At 39.1% G+C, this 15,053-nt stretch overlaps 1 protein-coding gene across 4 annotated transcripts in view; it reads left to right on the top strand.

Annotated features, from left to right (window-relative positions):
- LOC118402782 (KH domain-containing, RNA-binding, signal transduction-associated protein 2-like) overlaps positions 1-15,053 on the top strand; it is a 154,219-nt gene that overhangs the window by 130,523 nt on the left and 8,643 nt on the right. For 2 of the 4 annotated variants that reach the window (XR_004829561.2, XR_008078183.1), the window contains exons 9-10: positions 7,609-7,692; positions 9,615-9,658. Coding sequence is in view for 1 of the 4 variants with exons in the window: in XM_035801030.2 (XP_035656923.1) it covers positions 7,609-7,703 (95 nt within the window). In the remaining 3 variants the exon portion in view is untranslated. Of the gene's footprint in view, positions 1-7,608; positions 8,585-9,614; positions 9,659-15,053 lie in introns of those variants that run through there. The other 2 variants (XR_008078184.1, XM_035801030.2) reach the window with 2 other exon arrangements.

Below are 15,053 nucleotides of genomic sequence, written 5' to 3'. Positions count from 1 at the left end.
AAGACGCTAATTGATCATTAAAGGAGTATGACACTGCATACTTAACCATTCAAGTGGAAAGAACAGTGAGCACGAAGCGACGCAAGTCTTTGGAGGGAATCATTGAGTTGGTCATAGACCAAGGCCAGTTTCTACAGGGGAATGTCCAAGCTGCTTTATTACTTACACTTTAGGAAACAAAACTTCCAGTCACAATTAAACACGTAGCAGATACAGCCAGGAGGAAACAAAACTTCCAGTCACAATTAAACACGTAGCAGATACAGCCAGTAGGAAACAAAACTTCTGGTCACGATTAAACACGTAGCAGATACAGCCAGTAGGAAACAAAACTTCCAGTCACAATTAAACACGTAGCAGATACAGCCAGTAGGAAACAAAACTTCCAGTCACAATTAAACACGTAGCAGATACAGCCAGTAGGAAACAAAACTTCCGGTCACAATTAAACACGTAGCAGATACAGCCAGTAGGAAACAAAACTTCCGGTCACAATTAAACCCTCAGCCAGGAGGAAACAAAACTTCCAGTCACAATTAAACACGTAGCAGATACAGCCAGGAGGAAACAAAACTTCCAGTCACAATTAAACACGTAGCAGATACAGCCAGTAGGAAACAAAACTTCCAGTCACAATTAAACACGTAGCAGATACAGCCAGGAGGAAACAAAACTTCTGGTCACAATTAAACACGTAGCAGATACAGCCAGGAGGAAACAAAACTTCTGGTCACGATTAAACACGTAGCAGATACAGCCAGGAGGAAACAAAACTTCCAGTCACAATTAAACACGTCAGCCAGTAGGAAACAAAACTTCTGGTCACAATTAAACACGTGCAGATACAGCCAGTAGGAAACAAAACTTCTGGTCACAATTAAACACGTAGCAGATACAGCCAGTAGGAAACAAAACTTCCAGTCACAATTAAACACGTAGCAGATACAGCCAGGAGGAAACAAAACTTCCAGTCACAATTAAACACGTAGCAGATACAGCCAGTAGGAAACAAAACTTCTGGTCACAATTAAACACGTAGCAGATACAGCCAGTAGGAAACAAAACTTCTGGTCACAATTAAACACGTAGCAGATACAGCCAGTAGGAAACAAAACTTCTGGTCACAATTAAACACGTAGCAGATACAGCCAGGAGGAAACAAAACTTCCAGTCACAATTAAACACGTAGCAGATACAGCCAGGAGGAAACAAAACTTCTGGTCACGATTAAACACGTAGCAGATACAGCCAGGAGGAAACAAAACTTCCAGTCACAATTAAACACGTAGCAGATACAGCCAGTAGGAAACAAAACTTCCAGTCACAATTAAACACGTAGCAGATACAGCCAGGAGGAAACAAAACTTCCAGTCACAATTAAACACGTAGCAGATACAGCCAGTAGGAAACAAAACTTCCGGTGACAATTAAACACGTAGCAGATACAGCCAGGAGGAAACAAAACTTCCAGTCACAATTAAACACGTAGCAGATACAGCCAGGAGGAAACAAAACTTCCAGTCACAATTAAACACGTAGCAGATACAGCCAGTAGGAAACAAAACTTCTGGTCACGATTAAACACGTAGCAGATACAGCCAGTAGGAAACAAAACTTCCAGTCACAATTAAACACGTAGCAGATACAGCCAGTAGGAAACAAAACTTCCAGTCACAATTAAACACGTAGCAGATACAGCCAGGAGGAAACAAAACTTCCGGTCACAATTAAACACGTAGCAGATACAGCCAGTAGGAAACAAAACTTCCGGTCACAATTAAACACGTAGCAGATACAGCCAGTAGGAAACAAAACTTCTGGTCACGATTAAACACGTAGCAATACAGCCAGTAGGAAACAAAACTTCCAGTCACAATTAAACACGAGATACAGCCAGTAGGAAACAAAACTTCTGTCACAATTAAACACGTAGCAGATACAGCCAGTAGGAAACAAAACTTCCAGTCACAATTAAACACGTAGCAGATACAGCCAGTAGGAAACAAAACTTCCGGTCACAATTAAACACGTAGCAGATACAGCCAGGAGGAAACAAAACTTCCAGTCACAATTAAACACGTAGCAGATACAGCCAGTAGGAAACAAAACTTCCGGTCACAATTAAACACGTAGCAGATACAGCCAGTAGGAAACAAATCTTCTGGTCACGATTAAACACGTAGCAGATACAGCCAGTAGGAAACAAAACTTCCAGTCACAATTAAACACGTAGCAGATACAGCCAGTAGGAAACAAAACTTGTCACAATTAAACACGTAGCAGATACAGCCAGTAGGAAACAAAACTTCCGGTCACAATTAAACACGTAGCAGATACAGCCAGTAGGAAACAAAACTTCCGGTCACAATTAAACACGTAAGATACAGCCAGTAGGAAACAAAACTTCTGGTCACGATTAAACACGTAGCAGATACAGCCAGGAGGAAACAAAACTTCTGGTCACGATTAAACACGTAGCAGATACAGCCAGGAGGAAACAAAACTTCTGGTCACGATTAAACACGTAGCAGATACAGCCAGTAGGAAACAAAACTTCCAGTCACAATTAAACACGTAGCAGATACAGCCAGTAGGAAACAAAACTTCCAGTCACAATTAAACACGTGAGATACAGCCAGTAGGAAACAAAACTTCCAGTCACAATTAAACACGTAGCAGATACAGCCAGGAGGAAACAAAACTTCCAGTCACAATTAAACACGTAGCAGATACAGCCAGTAGGAAACAAAACTTCCAGTCACAATTAAACACGTAGCAGATACAGCCAGTAGGAAACAAAACTTCCAGTCACAATTAAACACGTAGCAGATACAGCCAGTAGGAAACAAAACTTCCAGTCACAATTAAACACGTAGCAGATACAGCCAGTAGGAAACAAAACTTCCAGTCACAATTAAACACGTAGCAGATACAGCCAGTAGGAAACAAAACTTCCAGTCACAATTAAACACGTGCAGATACAGCCAGTAGGAAACAAAACTTCCAGTCACAATTAAACACGTAGCAGATACAGCCAGTAGGAAACAAAACTTCCAGTCACAATTAAACACGTAGCAGATACAGCCAGGAGGAAACAAAACTTCCAGTCACAATTAAACACGTAGCAGATACAGCCAGGAGGAAACAAAACTTCCAGTCACAATTAAACACGTAGCAGATACAGCCAGTAGGAAACAAAACTTCCAGTCACAATTAAACACGTAGCAGATACAGCCAGTAGGAAACAAAACTTCCAGTCACAATTAAACACGTAGCAGATACAGCCAGTAGGAAACAAAACTTCCGGTCACAATTAAACACGTAGCAGATACAGCCAGTAGGAAACAAAACTTCTGGTCACGATTAAACACGTAGCAGATACAGCCAGTAGGAAACAAAACTTCCAGTCACAATTAAACACGTAGAGATACAGCCAGTAGGAAACAAAACTTCCAGTCACAATTAAACACGTAGCAGATACAGCCAGTAGGAAACAAAACTTCCAGTCACAATTAAACACGTAGCAGATACAGCCAGTAGGAAACAAAACTTCCGGTCACAATTAAACACGTAGCAGATACAGCCAGGAGGAAACAAAACTTCCAGTCACAATTAAACACGTAGCAGATACAGCCAGTAGGAAACAAAACTTCCGGTCACAATTAAACACGTAGCAGATACAGCCAGTAGGAAACAAAACTTCTGGTCACGATTAAACACGTAGCAGATACAGCCAGTAGGAAACAAAACTTCCAGTCACAATTAAACACGTAGCAGATACAGCCAGTAGGAAACAAAACTTCCAGTCACAATTAAACACGTGCCAGTAGGAAACAAAACTTCCGGTCACAATTAAACACGTATGAAACTTCCGGTCACAATTAAACACGTAGCAGATACAGCCAGTAGGAAACAAAACTTCTGGTCACGATTAAACACGTAGCAGATACAGCCAGGAGGAAACAAAACTTCTGGTCACGATTAAACACGTAGCAGATACAGCCAGGAGGAAACAAAACTTCTGGTCACGATTAAACACGTAGCAGATACAGCCAGTAGGAAACAAAACTTCCAGTCACAATTAAACACGTAGCAGATACAGCCAGTAGGAAACAAAACTTCCAGTCACAATTAAACACGTAGCAGATACAGCCAGTAGGAAACAAAACTTCCAGTCACAATTAAACACGTAGCAGATACAGCCAGGAGGAAACAAAACTTCCAGTCACAATTAAACACGTAGCAGATACAGCCAGTAGGAAACAAAACTTCCAGTCACAATTAAACACGTAGCAGATACAGCCAGTAGGAAACAAAACTTCCAGTCACAATTAAACACGTAGCAGATACAGCCAGTAGGAAACAAAACTTCCAGTCACAATTAAACACGTAGCAGATACAGCCAGTAGGAAACAAAACTTCCAGTCACAATTAAACACGTAGCAGATACAGCCAGTAGGAAACAAAACTTCCAGTCACAATTAAACACGTAGCAGATACAGCCAGTAGGAAACAAAACTTCCAGTCACAATTAAACACGTAGCAGATACAGCCAGTAGGAAACAAAACTTCCGGTCACAATTAAACACGTAGCAGATACAGCCAGGAGGAAACAAAACTTCCGGTCACAATTAAACACGTAGCAGATACAGCCAGTAGGAAACAAAACTTCTGGTCACAATTAAACACGTAGCAGATACAGCCAGGAGGAAACAAAACTTCTGGTCACAATTAAACAGCAGATACAGCCAGGAGGAAACAAAACTTCCGGTCACAATTAAACACGTAGCAGATACAGCCAGGAGGAAACAAAACTTCTGGTCACAATTAAACACGTAGCAGATACAGCCAGGAGGAAACAAAACTTCCAGTCACAATTAAACACGTAGCAGATACAGCCAGTAGGAAACAAAACTTCCAGTCACAATTAAACACGTAGCAGATACAGCCAGTAGGAAACAAAACTTCCAGTCACAATTAAACACGTAGCAGATACAGCCAGGAGGAAACAAAACTTCCAGTCACAATTAAACACGTAGCAGATACAGCCAGTAGGAAACAAAACTTCCGGTCACAATTAAACACGTAGCAGATACAGCCAGGAGGAAACAAAACTTCTGGTCACAATTAAACACGTAGCAGATACAGCCAGGAGGAAACAAAACTTCCAGTCACAATTAAACACGTAAGATACAGCCAGTAGGAAACAAAACTTCCAGTCACAATTAAACACGTAGCAGATACAGCCAGTAGGAAACAAAACTTCCAGTCACAATTAAACACGTAAGATACAGCCAGTAGGAAACAAAACTTTACAATTAAACACGTAGCAGATACAGCCAGTAGGAAACAAAACTTCCAGTCACAATTAAACACGTAGCAGATACAGCCAGGAGGAAACAAAACTTCCAGTCACAATTAAACACGTAGCAGATACAGCCAGTAGGAAACAAAACTTCCAGTCACAATTAAACACGTAGCAGATACAGCCAGGAGGAAACAAAACTTCCAGTCACAATTAAACACGTAGCAGATACAGCCAGGAGGAAACAAAACTTCCGGTCACAATTAAACACGTAGCAGATACAGCCAGGAGGAAACAAAACTTCTGGTCACAATTAAACACGTAGCAGATACAGCCAGTAGGAAACAAAACTTCTGGTCACAATTAAACACGTAGCAGATACAGCCAGTAGGAAACAAAACTTCTGGTCACAATTAAACACGTAGCAGATACAGCCAGTAGGAAACAAAACTTCCGGTCACAATTAAACACGTAGCAGATACAGCCAGTAGGAAACAAAACTTCCAGTCACAATTAAACACGTAGCAGATACAGCCAGTAGGAAACAAAACTTCCGGTCACGATTAAACACGTAGCAGATACAGCCAGTAGGAAACAAAACTTCCGGTCACAATTAAACACGTAGCAGATACAGCCAGGAGGAAACAAAACTTCCAGTCACAATTAAACACGTAGCAGATACAGCCAGGAGGAAACAAAACTTCTGGTCACAATTGAACACGTAGCAGATACAGCCAGGAGGAAACAAAACTTCCTGTCACAATTAAACACGTAGCAGATACAGCCAGTAGGAAACAAAACTTCCGGTCACAATTAAACACGTAGCAGATACAGCCAGTAGGAAACAAAACTTCCGGTCACAATTAAACACGTAGCAGATACAGCCAGGAGGAAACAAAACTTCCAGGTCACAATTAAACACGTAGCAGATACAGCCAGGAGGAAACAAAACTTCCAGTCACAATTAAACACGTAGCAGATACAGCCAGGAGGAAACAAAACTTCCAGTCACAATTAAACACGTAGCAGATACAGCCAGTAGGAAACAAAACTTCCGGTCACAATTAAACACGTAGCAGATACAGCCAGTAGGAAACAAAACTTCCAGTCACAATTAAACACGTAGCAGATACAGCCAGGAGGAAACAAAACTTCCAGTCACAATTAAACACGTAGCAGATACAGCCAGGAGGAAACAAAACTTCCAGTCACAATTAAACACGTAGCAGATACAGCCAGTAGGAAACAAAACTTCCGGTCACAATTAAACACGTAGCAGATACAGCCAGTAGGAAACAAAACTTCCAGTCACAATTAAACACGTAGCAGATACAGCCAGGAGGAAACAAAACTTCCGGTCACAATTAAACACAGTACAGCCAGGAGGAAACAAAACTTCCGGTCACAATTAAACACGTAGCAGATACAGCCAGGAGGAAACAAAACTTCCAGTCACAATTAAACACGTAGCAGATACAGCCAGGAGGAAACAAAACTTCCAGTCACAATTAAACACGTAGCAGATACAGCCAGGAGGAAACAAAACTTCTGGTCACAATTAAACACGTAGCAGATACAGCCAGTAGGAAACAAAACTTCCGGTCACAATTAAACACGTAGCAGATACAGCCAGGAGGAAACAAAACTTCCAGTCACAATTAAACACGTAGCAGATACAGCCAGTAGGAAACAAAACTTCCAGTCACAATTAAACACGTAGCAGATACAGCCAGTAGGAAACAAAACTTCCAGTCACAATTAAACACGTAGCAGATACAGCCAGTAGGAAACAAAACTTCCAGTCACAATTAAACACGTAGCAGATACAGCCAGTAGGAAACAAAACTTCTGGTCACAATTAAACACGTAGCAGATACAGCCAGTAGGAAACAAAACTTCTGGTCACAATTAAACACGTAGCAGATACAGCCAGTAGGAAACAAAACTTCCGGTCACAATTAAACACGTAGCAGATACAGCCAGTAGGAAACAAAACTTCCAGTCACAATTAAACACGTAGCAGATACAGCCAGTAGGAAACAAAACTTCCGGTCACGATTAAACACGTAGCAGATACAGCCAGTAGGAAACAAAACTTCCGGTCACAATTAAACACGTAGCAGATACAGCCAGGAGGAAACAAAACTTTGCTCAGACCGGTTGGATTGAACCCTTAGTTTGTTTTGACCTACTGGAGTTTGTCTTTAGTGTACCAACAAAAATATTATAGTAGTTCCTTACTTTTACCTTGGTTTGGGTTCTTATCTTACTATGTAATGTTGTCTGAACTCTACCTCTTGCAGAAGAGGAGTGGACTACAACCCGTCCAACACTCAAAGCCCCAACAGCAAGGCTCTCACGAGGGGGCTACAGAGAACATCCCTATGGTAGATATTGAAGGTGCTACACATCTGTGACCTCCGACATAAGACAACCTTACGATTGTTTTTTTTTTTTTTTTACATTCTCCTCCCTCAGGATTTGTCCACAAAGTAAGCACATAGCTACAGTAGATGACCCTTAACCTTTCACACAGTGTCTCTATGATTTTCTTGATAACGTGGGCTCTTTTTTTAGAACAACGAGCAGAGAAAACAAAAGAGAGACACTTGTGTTTCAATAAGCTACATTGTAACGTTGTTCTTGGTTGTCCATAATTGTTTGTCCCTCAGAAAAGAAAAGCATGAAGTTGTCACAGAACCTGATGCTTCATGATACCCCTTAGTGAACATTGATTTCATCAGGGTGACAATAGGATGCTACTATTGAGTGAAGTTAACCAAGTTTATAAATTATTTTTTAAATATTTGTTATGATGTTAGAATTTGATCTTGTAAAACTAATTTAAATGTTTTGTGTTGGGGTTGAAAGCAATCAGCTATGTTTGTAGCTTACTACAAGTGCTCTGTTCTGTGTTTAACTTGTATTTGTAACTAAAAACGTATATTAAAAAGACCATAAAGCACCATGTGTAAGCTTCTCTAAATAGGTGGCCATAAATTGGTAAATTTGTTTTTCCATAATTTGTTAATAAAGCTGAAACTTTTGGGTAAAAACAGAAACATTTGAAGTACTTGTTTCTAGCACTAAATGCCTGCTTGGTTTCAGGTCATTGCTAAAAATGTTTTTTTTTTTTTTTATATTCAGAAAGTCCACAAAAAATGCCATTTCGAGACTTTCCCACACTTGTCTTTCGTAATTTCTGTGCAACAGTATAGATAACATGCATTAACACGATAAAGAATCTTTTGTTAAATAATTTCAAAGTAAGATATAAATTGTTCCTTGAATCTTGGTTAGTCATATTAAATGTATAATGTTTAGACTAATAAATGGATTTTTAACCTATTTTCTAAGTTTGACCTTATTAAACACAAATTCTGATTGACTTGTTTGCACTAGCATGTCTCTGAGAATGATATGGCGATAAAAGAGGTAAGAAAGTCCCCCTATACTACCATAATATTGTCTAAATGCCTTCAACCTTTTGGACTTGGCTCATATACAGTACTCGACATACAGTATGTGAATATTGTAGATATTCACACTCTTATGCCATCACTGAAAGAATGAATGGGATGGACTCAGATTGCCGTGTCTTTTATCAGCAATCCATCCGTGTCTCTGCTATCTCTCTCTTTTGCATTTTTGTTATTCAACCTTAGAAAGCTGCATTTGTACTGTAATGTCCAGTGCTTTTAAATATCACCTCTGCTGAAGGCCATTTAGAGATCTGAATTCTGAAGGCTTATTAAGTGAGTAGATCGTGGGACTCAAAGGACGACTTAACCTTAAGCAGGTAACCCTAATAATAACTATAATGTTGCGTTTGCCGATTATAAATGATTATAAAAGTTACTTACACTTAAAAAAGTAAACCTGTCTCTCCTAACCCCCAAATAAGAGCATAGACACTCTAAAACCACTAATTCCTGTTAACTAGAGACTTCAAAAATGACTGATCAAAATGAAGAAAATAACACAACAATCCATAAAAGACACTAAAACTAATATTAATAGCTAAAGTTGAACCATATAACCAGAAAACAAAACAATGCAGTAGTTCTTCTGAAATCAAATTGTCATAATTCTATGGCGTTTGTCCTACCCTGAATTGGTTTACTTTTTTGACAGTAACATACTGTAGGCTTTACATCCTGTGTACAGTCCACAATGTTGCATCGCATGCAAACAGGAAGTAGTTCCAATAATTGCTATTTTCCATAGTCTGACACATTTGTATTTCATCATGTTTGATAATGTATGAAATGATTTGTCCGATCTTAATCACATTGTTTTCCCCCTACAGGTGTAACATATTGTGTGAACTGTCCAATAAGGGGAGTGTGAGAGGTAAGTTGAACCTCTTAAGACTACAGTGCCCAATTTTTTTTGTGCACTCGATTTACTGGTAATTACTGATTAGATGTTTACATGACTTATTTTATTCATTTCCCACTGTTTTGTAACTCAGAATACATGGTCCTTAGAAAAACAGCTCAGCAGATCGACTCGTTTAAGACACAGACATCCCCAGATTTCCTCTCGAATGGAAATATATAACTTTTATAGCTTTACGATAAACAATAGAATTAAATAATAATTGAAACCTAAAATAAGTAAAGAAGTAATTTTGTGTGGAAGCCTGATTTAGACACAAAGCACAGTAGAGCCAAGAAAAAGCATCCTTTTCACAGCACATCTCCCATTGTCGATAGGATTTAAATGGCCAAAATGTTTAGATGTTCACAAATGTCACACACTTGGACATTTACTCATGTCATGATATTTTGAGTAAAGTAATGAAGAAGGTGAAATATTTTGGTTAGATGTTCCTATAACTGAAACTATATATAGACATATTATAAAGTATGACAAGACTGATTCATTCACATGTCATGAATTCACTATGATATCATCATATTTCTATATGGTTTGTTTTACTTGTATTGTGTACTAGAGCATATACATTGAAACATTTTTGTTTTCTCAGACATAAATAAACAATTCCAGGTGAAAGCCAAAGGTCGTAGCTTTCTAGGGAGGGGAAACACTACTACATTATTACAATATTACCTTCTTGCTAGATTGATGAATACAGCCATTAATTCATTTTCTAAACTACCGTTATAAGGGAAGATATATAAAGTACATTGTATTCTGGCGTCCAGTAGTTGCATGAGTAGGTAATTTGCCATGATAAAGAGCTTTGAAGTTGTTTGGCAAGCATCCTATTTCAGTCCCCACTTCGCCCAAGGGAAGAGGATAGTTGTCTCTAGAATAAACATGTTAGTTAGACAGAGAGCAAGCCTGAGAGACCTGCAACTTCGGTGTTGCTGCTCCGATTTCTTAAAAGGATTAATTCTACCATGATATTGAGTTCTGGGCAGTGCTACTTCAACACAACAAAAGGAGAAAGCAATTAATATGTACATTTCCAATAGTGCAAAGTAAACAGTGCTGAATACTAACGCTAGCTTGTTGTTCCTTGGAAGGGAACTGGTCCATCTGTCTATTATGTGATGGGGAAGCAGATTGTGACCCTGTTTGTTGTTCTGTGCACAATGCTTTGCAGGGATTTTCATCTTAATGCATTTGCTCATTGCATTGTGTACCTTTGGAAATATAGCAAAATACACACATTCAAAACATGACATTGTACATTAACATAAACGAATATACACACACATTCAGAATATGAAAAGGTACATTAACATAACAAAGGAAATTACACCTACCATAAACATTACCATAGTAATGACACCTCAATGACAATGTTCATTTTTAGCTACAACATTTTACAATTTGAATAAAACAAGATAGGTTGCTGTAATGATGCTGAGCAAACACAGCTTGCTGTTGGACATTTGCAGTTTCTATTGCTATGTACCATAGCATTCCCTTGACAAAAACCCTCAAATGGAGAACATGTTTTTCCTTTCTTTTAAATGATAGACTTGGTTTAAAAATCAAGCAAGTAGAAGAACTGCATGTTTGAGTAACACAATACAATGAATCATATACTCAACAGAAATGCATAGCAGCAGATACATGCTCGAAGGTAAAGTCTGTGCTGAAGGATGCAGTCTTGCTGGATAGAATGTACAGATTAATTGCACACGAATGCCAGTCTTTGGGGAGTATCTCTGCTCTAATGGAGCCCTTCTACTGCAATGCTGAGAACGTCTGACAGTTCAATAAAAAATTATGCATCCTTCTTCGCTATTTTAGCAAGGCAAATCTAATGGTAAAGTAAAATAGTAATATCTAGTTAGACCAGGGGTTTTCAAACTGGGGTCCGCAGACCCCTAGAGGTACTGCAGGGGGTCCACAAATGTTTATATTTTTAGAAAAAATATTTGTTGGGATTTTTTTATGTGAAAAAGTATTATTTCATGAATATCCCTAGCTGCATCAGAATGCCATCGTGGATACCATTTTTATGTCTCTGCGTCCTCCAGTATGAAGGGGGTTAGTTTCCCGAGCCAATGTCAGTTAGGCTTTACACAATAACTGGAATTCTACATGAACACTTAACATGCTAGCTGTTCCAGTTCATTTGACTCTGGGAAGTAGATAAAGGGCAAGATCTCAGACTATTACCTTTAATGTGGAGGAAATTACAGTAATTGGAGCAAATTACAGTTTTGTTCTGTATAGAAAATTCTCAGGCGGGCCGTCTAAATGGTCATTTTCGGGGTGAAAAATATTATTCAATGTCAACTTGAATGACCAAAACCAGATAGAAAGCATGAAGACATTATATTGAACTACATATATTTTTTGACAGTACCATCTTGAAAACTAACAATCAAATTAAAGCTAGACAGTTCCCCTCAAAAAATGTATGGGCATTCAGGGCACATACAGTGCCTTGCGAAAGTATTCGTCCCCCTTGAATCTTGCGACCTTTTGCCACATTTCAGGCTTCAAACATAAAGATATAAAACTGTTTTTTTTGTGAAGAATCAACAACAAGTGGGACACAATCATGAAGTGGAACGACATTTATTGGATATTTCAAACTTTTTTAACAAATCAAAAACTGAAAAATTGGGCGTGCAAAATTATTCAGCCCCTTTACTTTCAGTGCAGCAAACTCTCTCCAGAAGTTCAGTGAGGATCTCTGAATGATCCAATGTTGACCTAAATGACTAATGATGATAAATACAATCCACCTGTGTGTAATCAAGTCTCCGTATAAATGCACCTGCACTGTGATAGTCTCAGAGGTCCGTTAAAAGAGCAGAGAGCATCATGAAGAACAAGGAACACACCAGGCAGGTCCGAGATACTGTTGTGAAGAAGTTTAAAGCCGGATTTGGATACAAAAATATTTCCCAAGCTTTAAACATCCCAAGGAGCACTGTGCAAGCGATAATATTGAAATGGAAGGAGTATCAGACCACTGCAAATCTCCCAAGACCTGGCCGTCCCTCTAAACTTTCAGCTCATACAAGGAGAAGACTGATCAGAGATGCAGCCAAGAGGCCCATGATCACTCTGGATGAACTGCAGAGATCTACAGCTGAGGTGGGAGACTCTGTCCATAGGACAACAATCAGTCGTATATTGCACAAATCTGGCCTTTATGGAAGAGTGGCAAGAAGAAAGCCATTTCTTAAAGATATCCATAAAAAGTGTCGTTTAAAGTTTACCACAAGCCACCTGGGAGACACACCAAACATGTGAAAGAAGGTGCTCTGGTCAGATGAAACCAAAATTGAACTTTTTGGCAACAATGCAAAACGTTATGTTTGGCGTAAAAGCAACACAGCTCATCACCCTGAATACACCATCCCCACTGTCAAACATGGTGGTGGCAGCATCATGGTTTGGGCCTGCTTTTCTTCAGCAGGGACAGGGAAGATGGTTAAAATTGACGGGAAGATGGATGGAGCCAAATACAGGACCATTCTGGAAGAAAACCTGATGGAGTCTGCAAAAGACCTGAGACTGGGACGGAGATTTCTCTTCCAACAAGACAATGATCCAAAACATAAAGCAAAATCTACAATGGAATGGTTCAAAAATAAACATATCCAGGTGTTCGAATGGCCAAGACAAAGTCCAGACCTGAATCCAATGGAGAATCTGTGGAAAGAACTGAAAACTGCTGTTCACAAATGCTCTCCATCCAACCTCACTGAGCTCGAGCTGTTTTGCAAGGAGGAATGGGAAACCATTTCAGTCTCTCAATGTGCAAAACTGATAGAGACATACCCCAAGCGACTTACAGCTGTAATTGCAGCAAAAGGTGGCACTACAAAGTATTAACTTAAGGGGCTGAATAATGTTGCACGCCCAATTTTTCAGTTTTTGATTTGTTAAAAAAGTTAGAAATATCCAATAAATGTCGTTCCACTTCATGATTGTGTCCCACTTGTTGTTGATTCTTCACAAAAAAATACAGTTTTATATCTTTATGTTTGAAGCCTGAAATGTTGCAAAAGGTCGCAAAGTTCAAGGGGGCCGAATACTTTCGCAAGGCACTGTACATGCCCATTGATTTTGTTATAAAGTTATAAAGAGGAACATAGCATTAGCCATGACAAAATGCATAGCATTGCAGGAAATGAGCTTTAAAACTGCAAAATGTTCTCTGTTCCATCAAACTGTAGAATTGCTGGAAATGAGCTTCAAAACTGCTAAATGTTCTCTGTTCCATCAAACTGTAGAATTGCTGGAAATGAGCTTCAAAACTGCTAAATGTTCTCTGTTCCATCAAACTGTAGAATTGCTGGAAATGAGCTTCAAAACTGCTAAATGTTCTGTACATTGCCAAGATGCATTTTGAGCTACAGTAATAATCTATTTAGTTCATACTTCCTCTTCCAATTAACTGTTTACCAAATATCTTAATTTTAAAATGTTGTTTACTTCTACATGCCATTATCATTCACCTGATGATAATGTTGTTTTTTCCTAACATAATGATTGGGGATCCCTGGGTCTCCGGTTTGTCTGGGCGGGGTTCCCTGGTCAAGAAAAGTTTGAAAATCCCTTAGTTAGAGAACACTTAACTACGTTTCGGAATTGTGGAAGATTTTTTTAGGTAACTTTTTTTACGGTAGCCTACTGGTTGCCTATTTTAAACCAGGGTCCCATCGGTAATTACTCTGGTAAATACGAGGCTACCCTCAATCTAGAATAGACCACAAACATAAACAATAGAGATGTAGCATCTCTACTCTAAAATAGCTGGGATAGAGTTATTCTCTGCCCTCAAACCACTGCATTAATATGTGGCTAAACTGCTCTCTGTTCACCATTAATTTCCTCATGATTGGCGTCACTATCATCAAATCTCCCTTAAACAAAGAGATTAAAAACAGAATGGTGTTTATCTATGTGAACGCAAGGTAATTATTGAGATTGACATTCCATCCGAATGAATTCCATGCTGTTAACCTCTACTTTATTTTAGGGGGGGTTTCACGGTATTGAGGGACAGCTGGCTTGGCTTAAATCCCCTGCACTTTAGAGCATGCCAGTGGATTTATTAACATCTGGTGACTCACATAATACACCCATAACACTTTCCATACCTTTCTGGAGTAGGATCCCATTATATGTCTTACCTGAGGTCATACAAGGAACATGAAGTATAAATGTGTTCATCTTAAATGCCTTAAGGGCTGAGCTGGGATCTTTTTTTACAATGTACAGGTAACTGCCAAAATAAAGGAAACACCTTCACATAAAGTGTCTTAATAAGGCGTTGAGACACCATGAGCCAGAACAGCTT

This window comes from Oncorhynchus keta, chromosome 24, assembly GCF_023373465.1.
Source record: "Oncorhynchus keta strain PuntledgeMale-10-30-2019 chromosome 24, Oket_V2, whole genome shotgun sequence".
Lineage (NCBI taxonomy): Eukaryota > Metazoa > Chordata > Actinopteri > Salmoniformes > Salmonidae > Oncorhynchus > Oncorhynchus keta.
The sequence above is the reverse complement of the archived record's forward strand: the minus strand, read 5'-3'. Positions and strand labels throughout refer to the sequence as shown.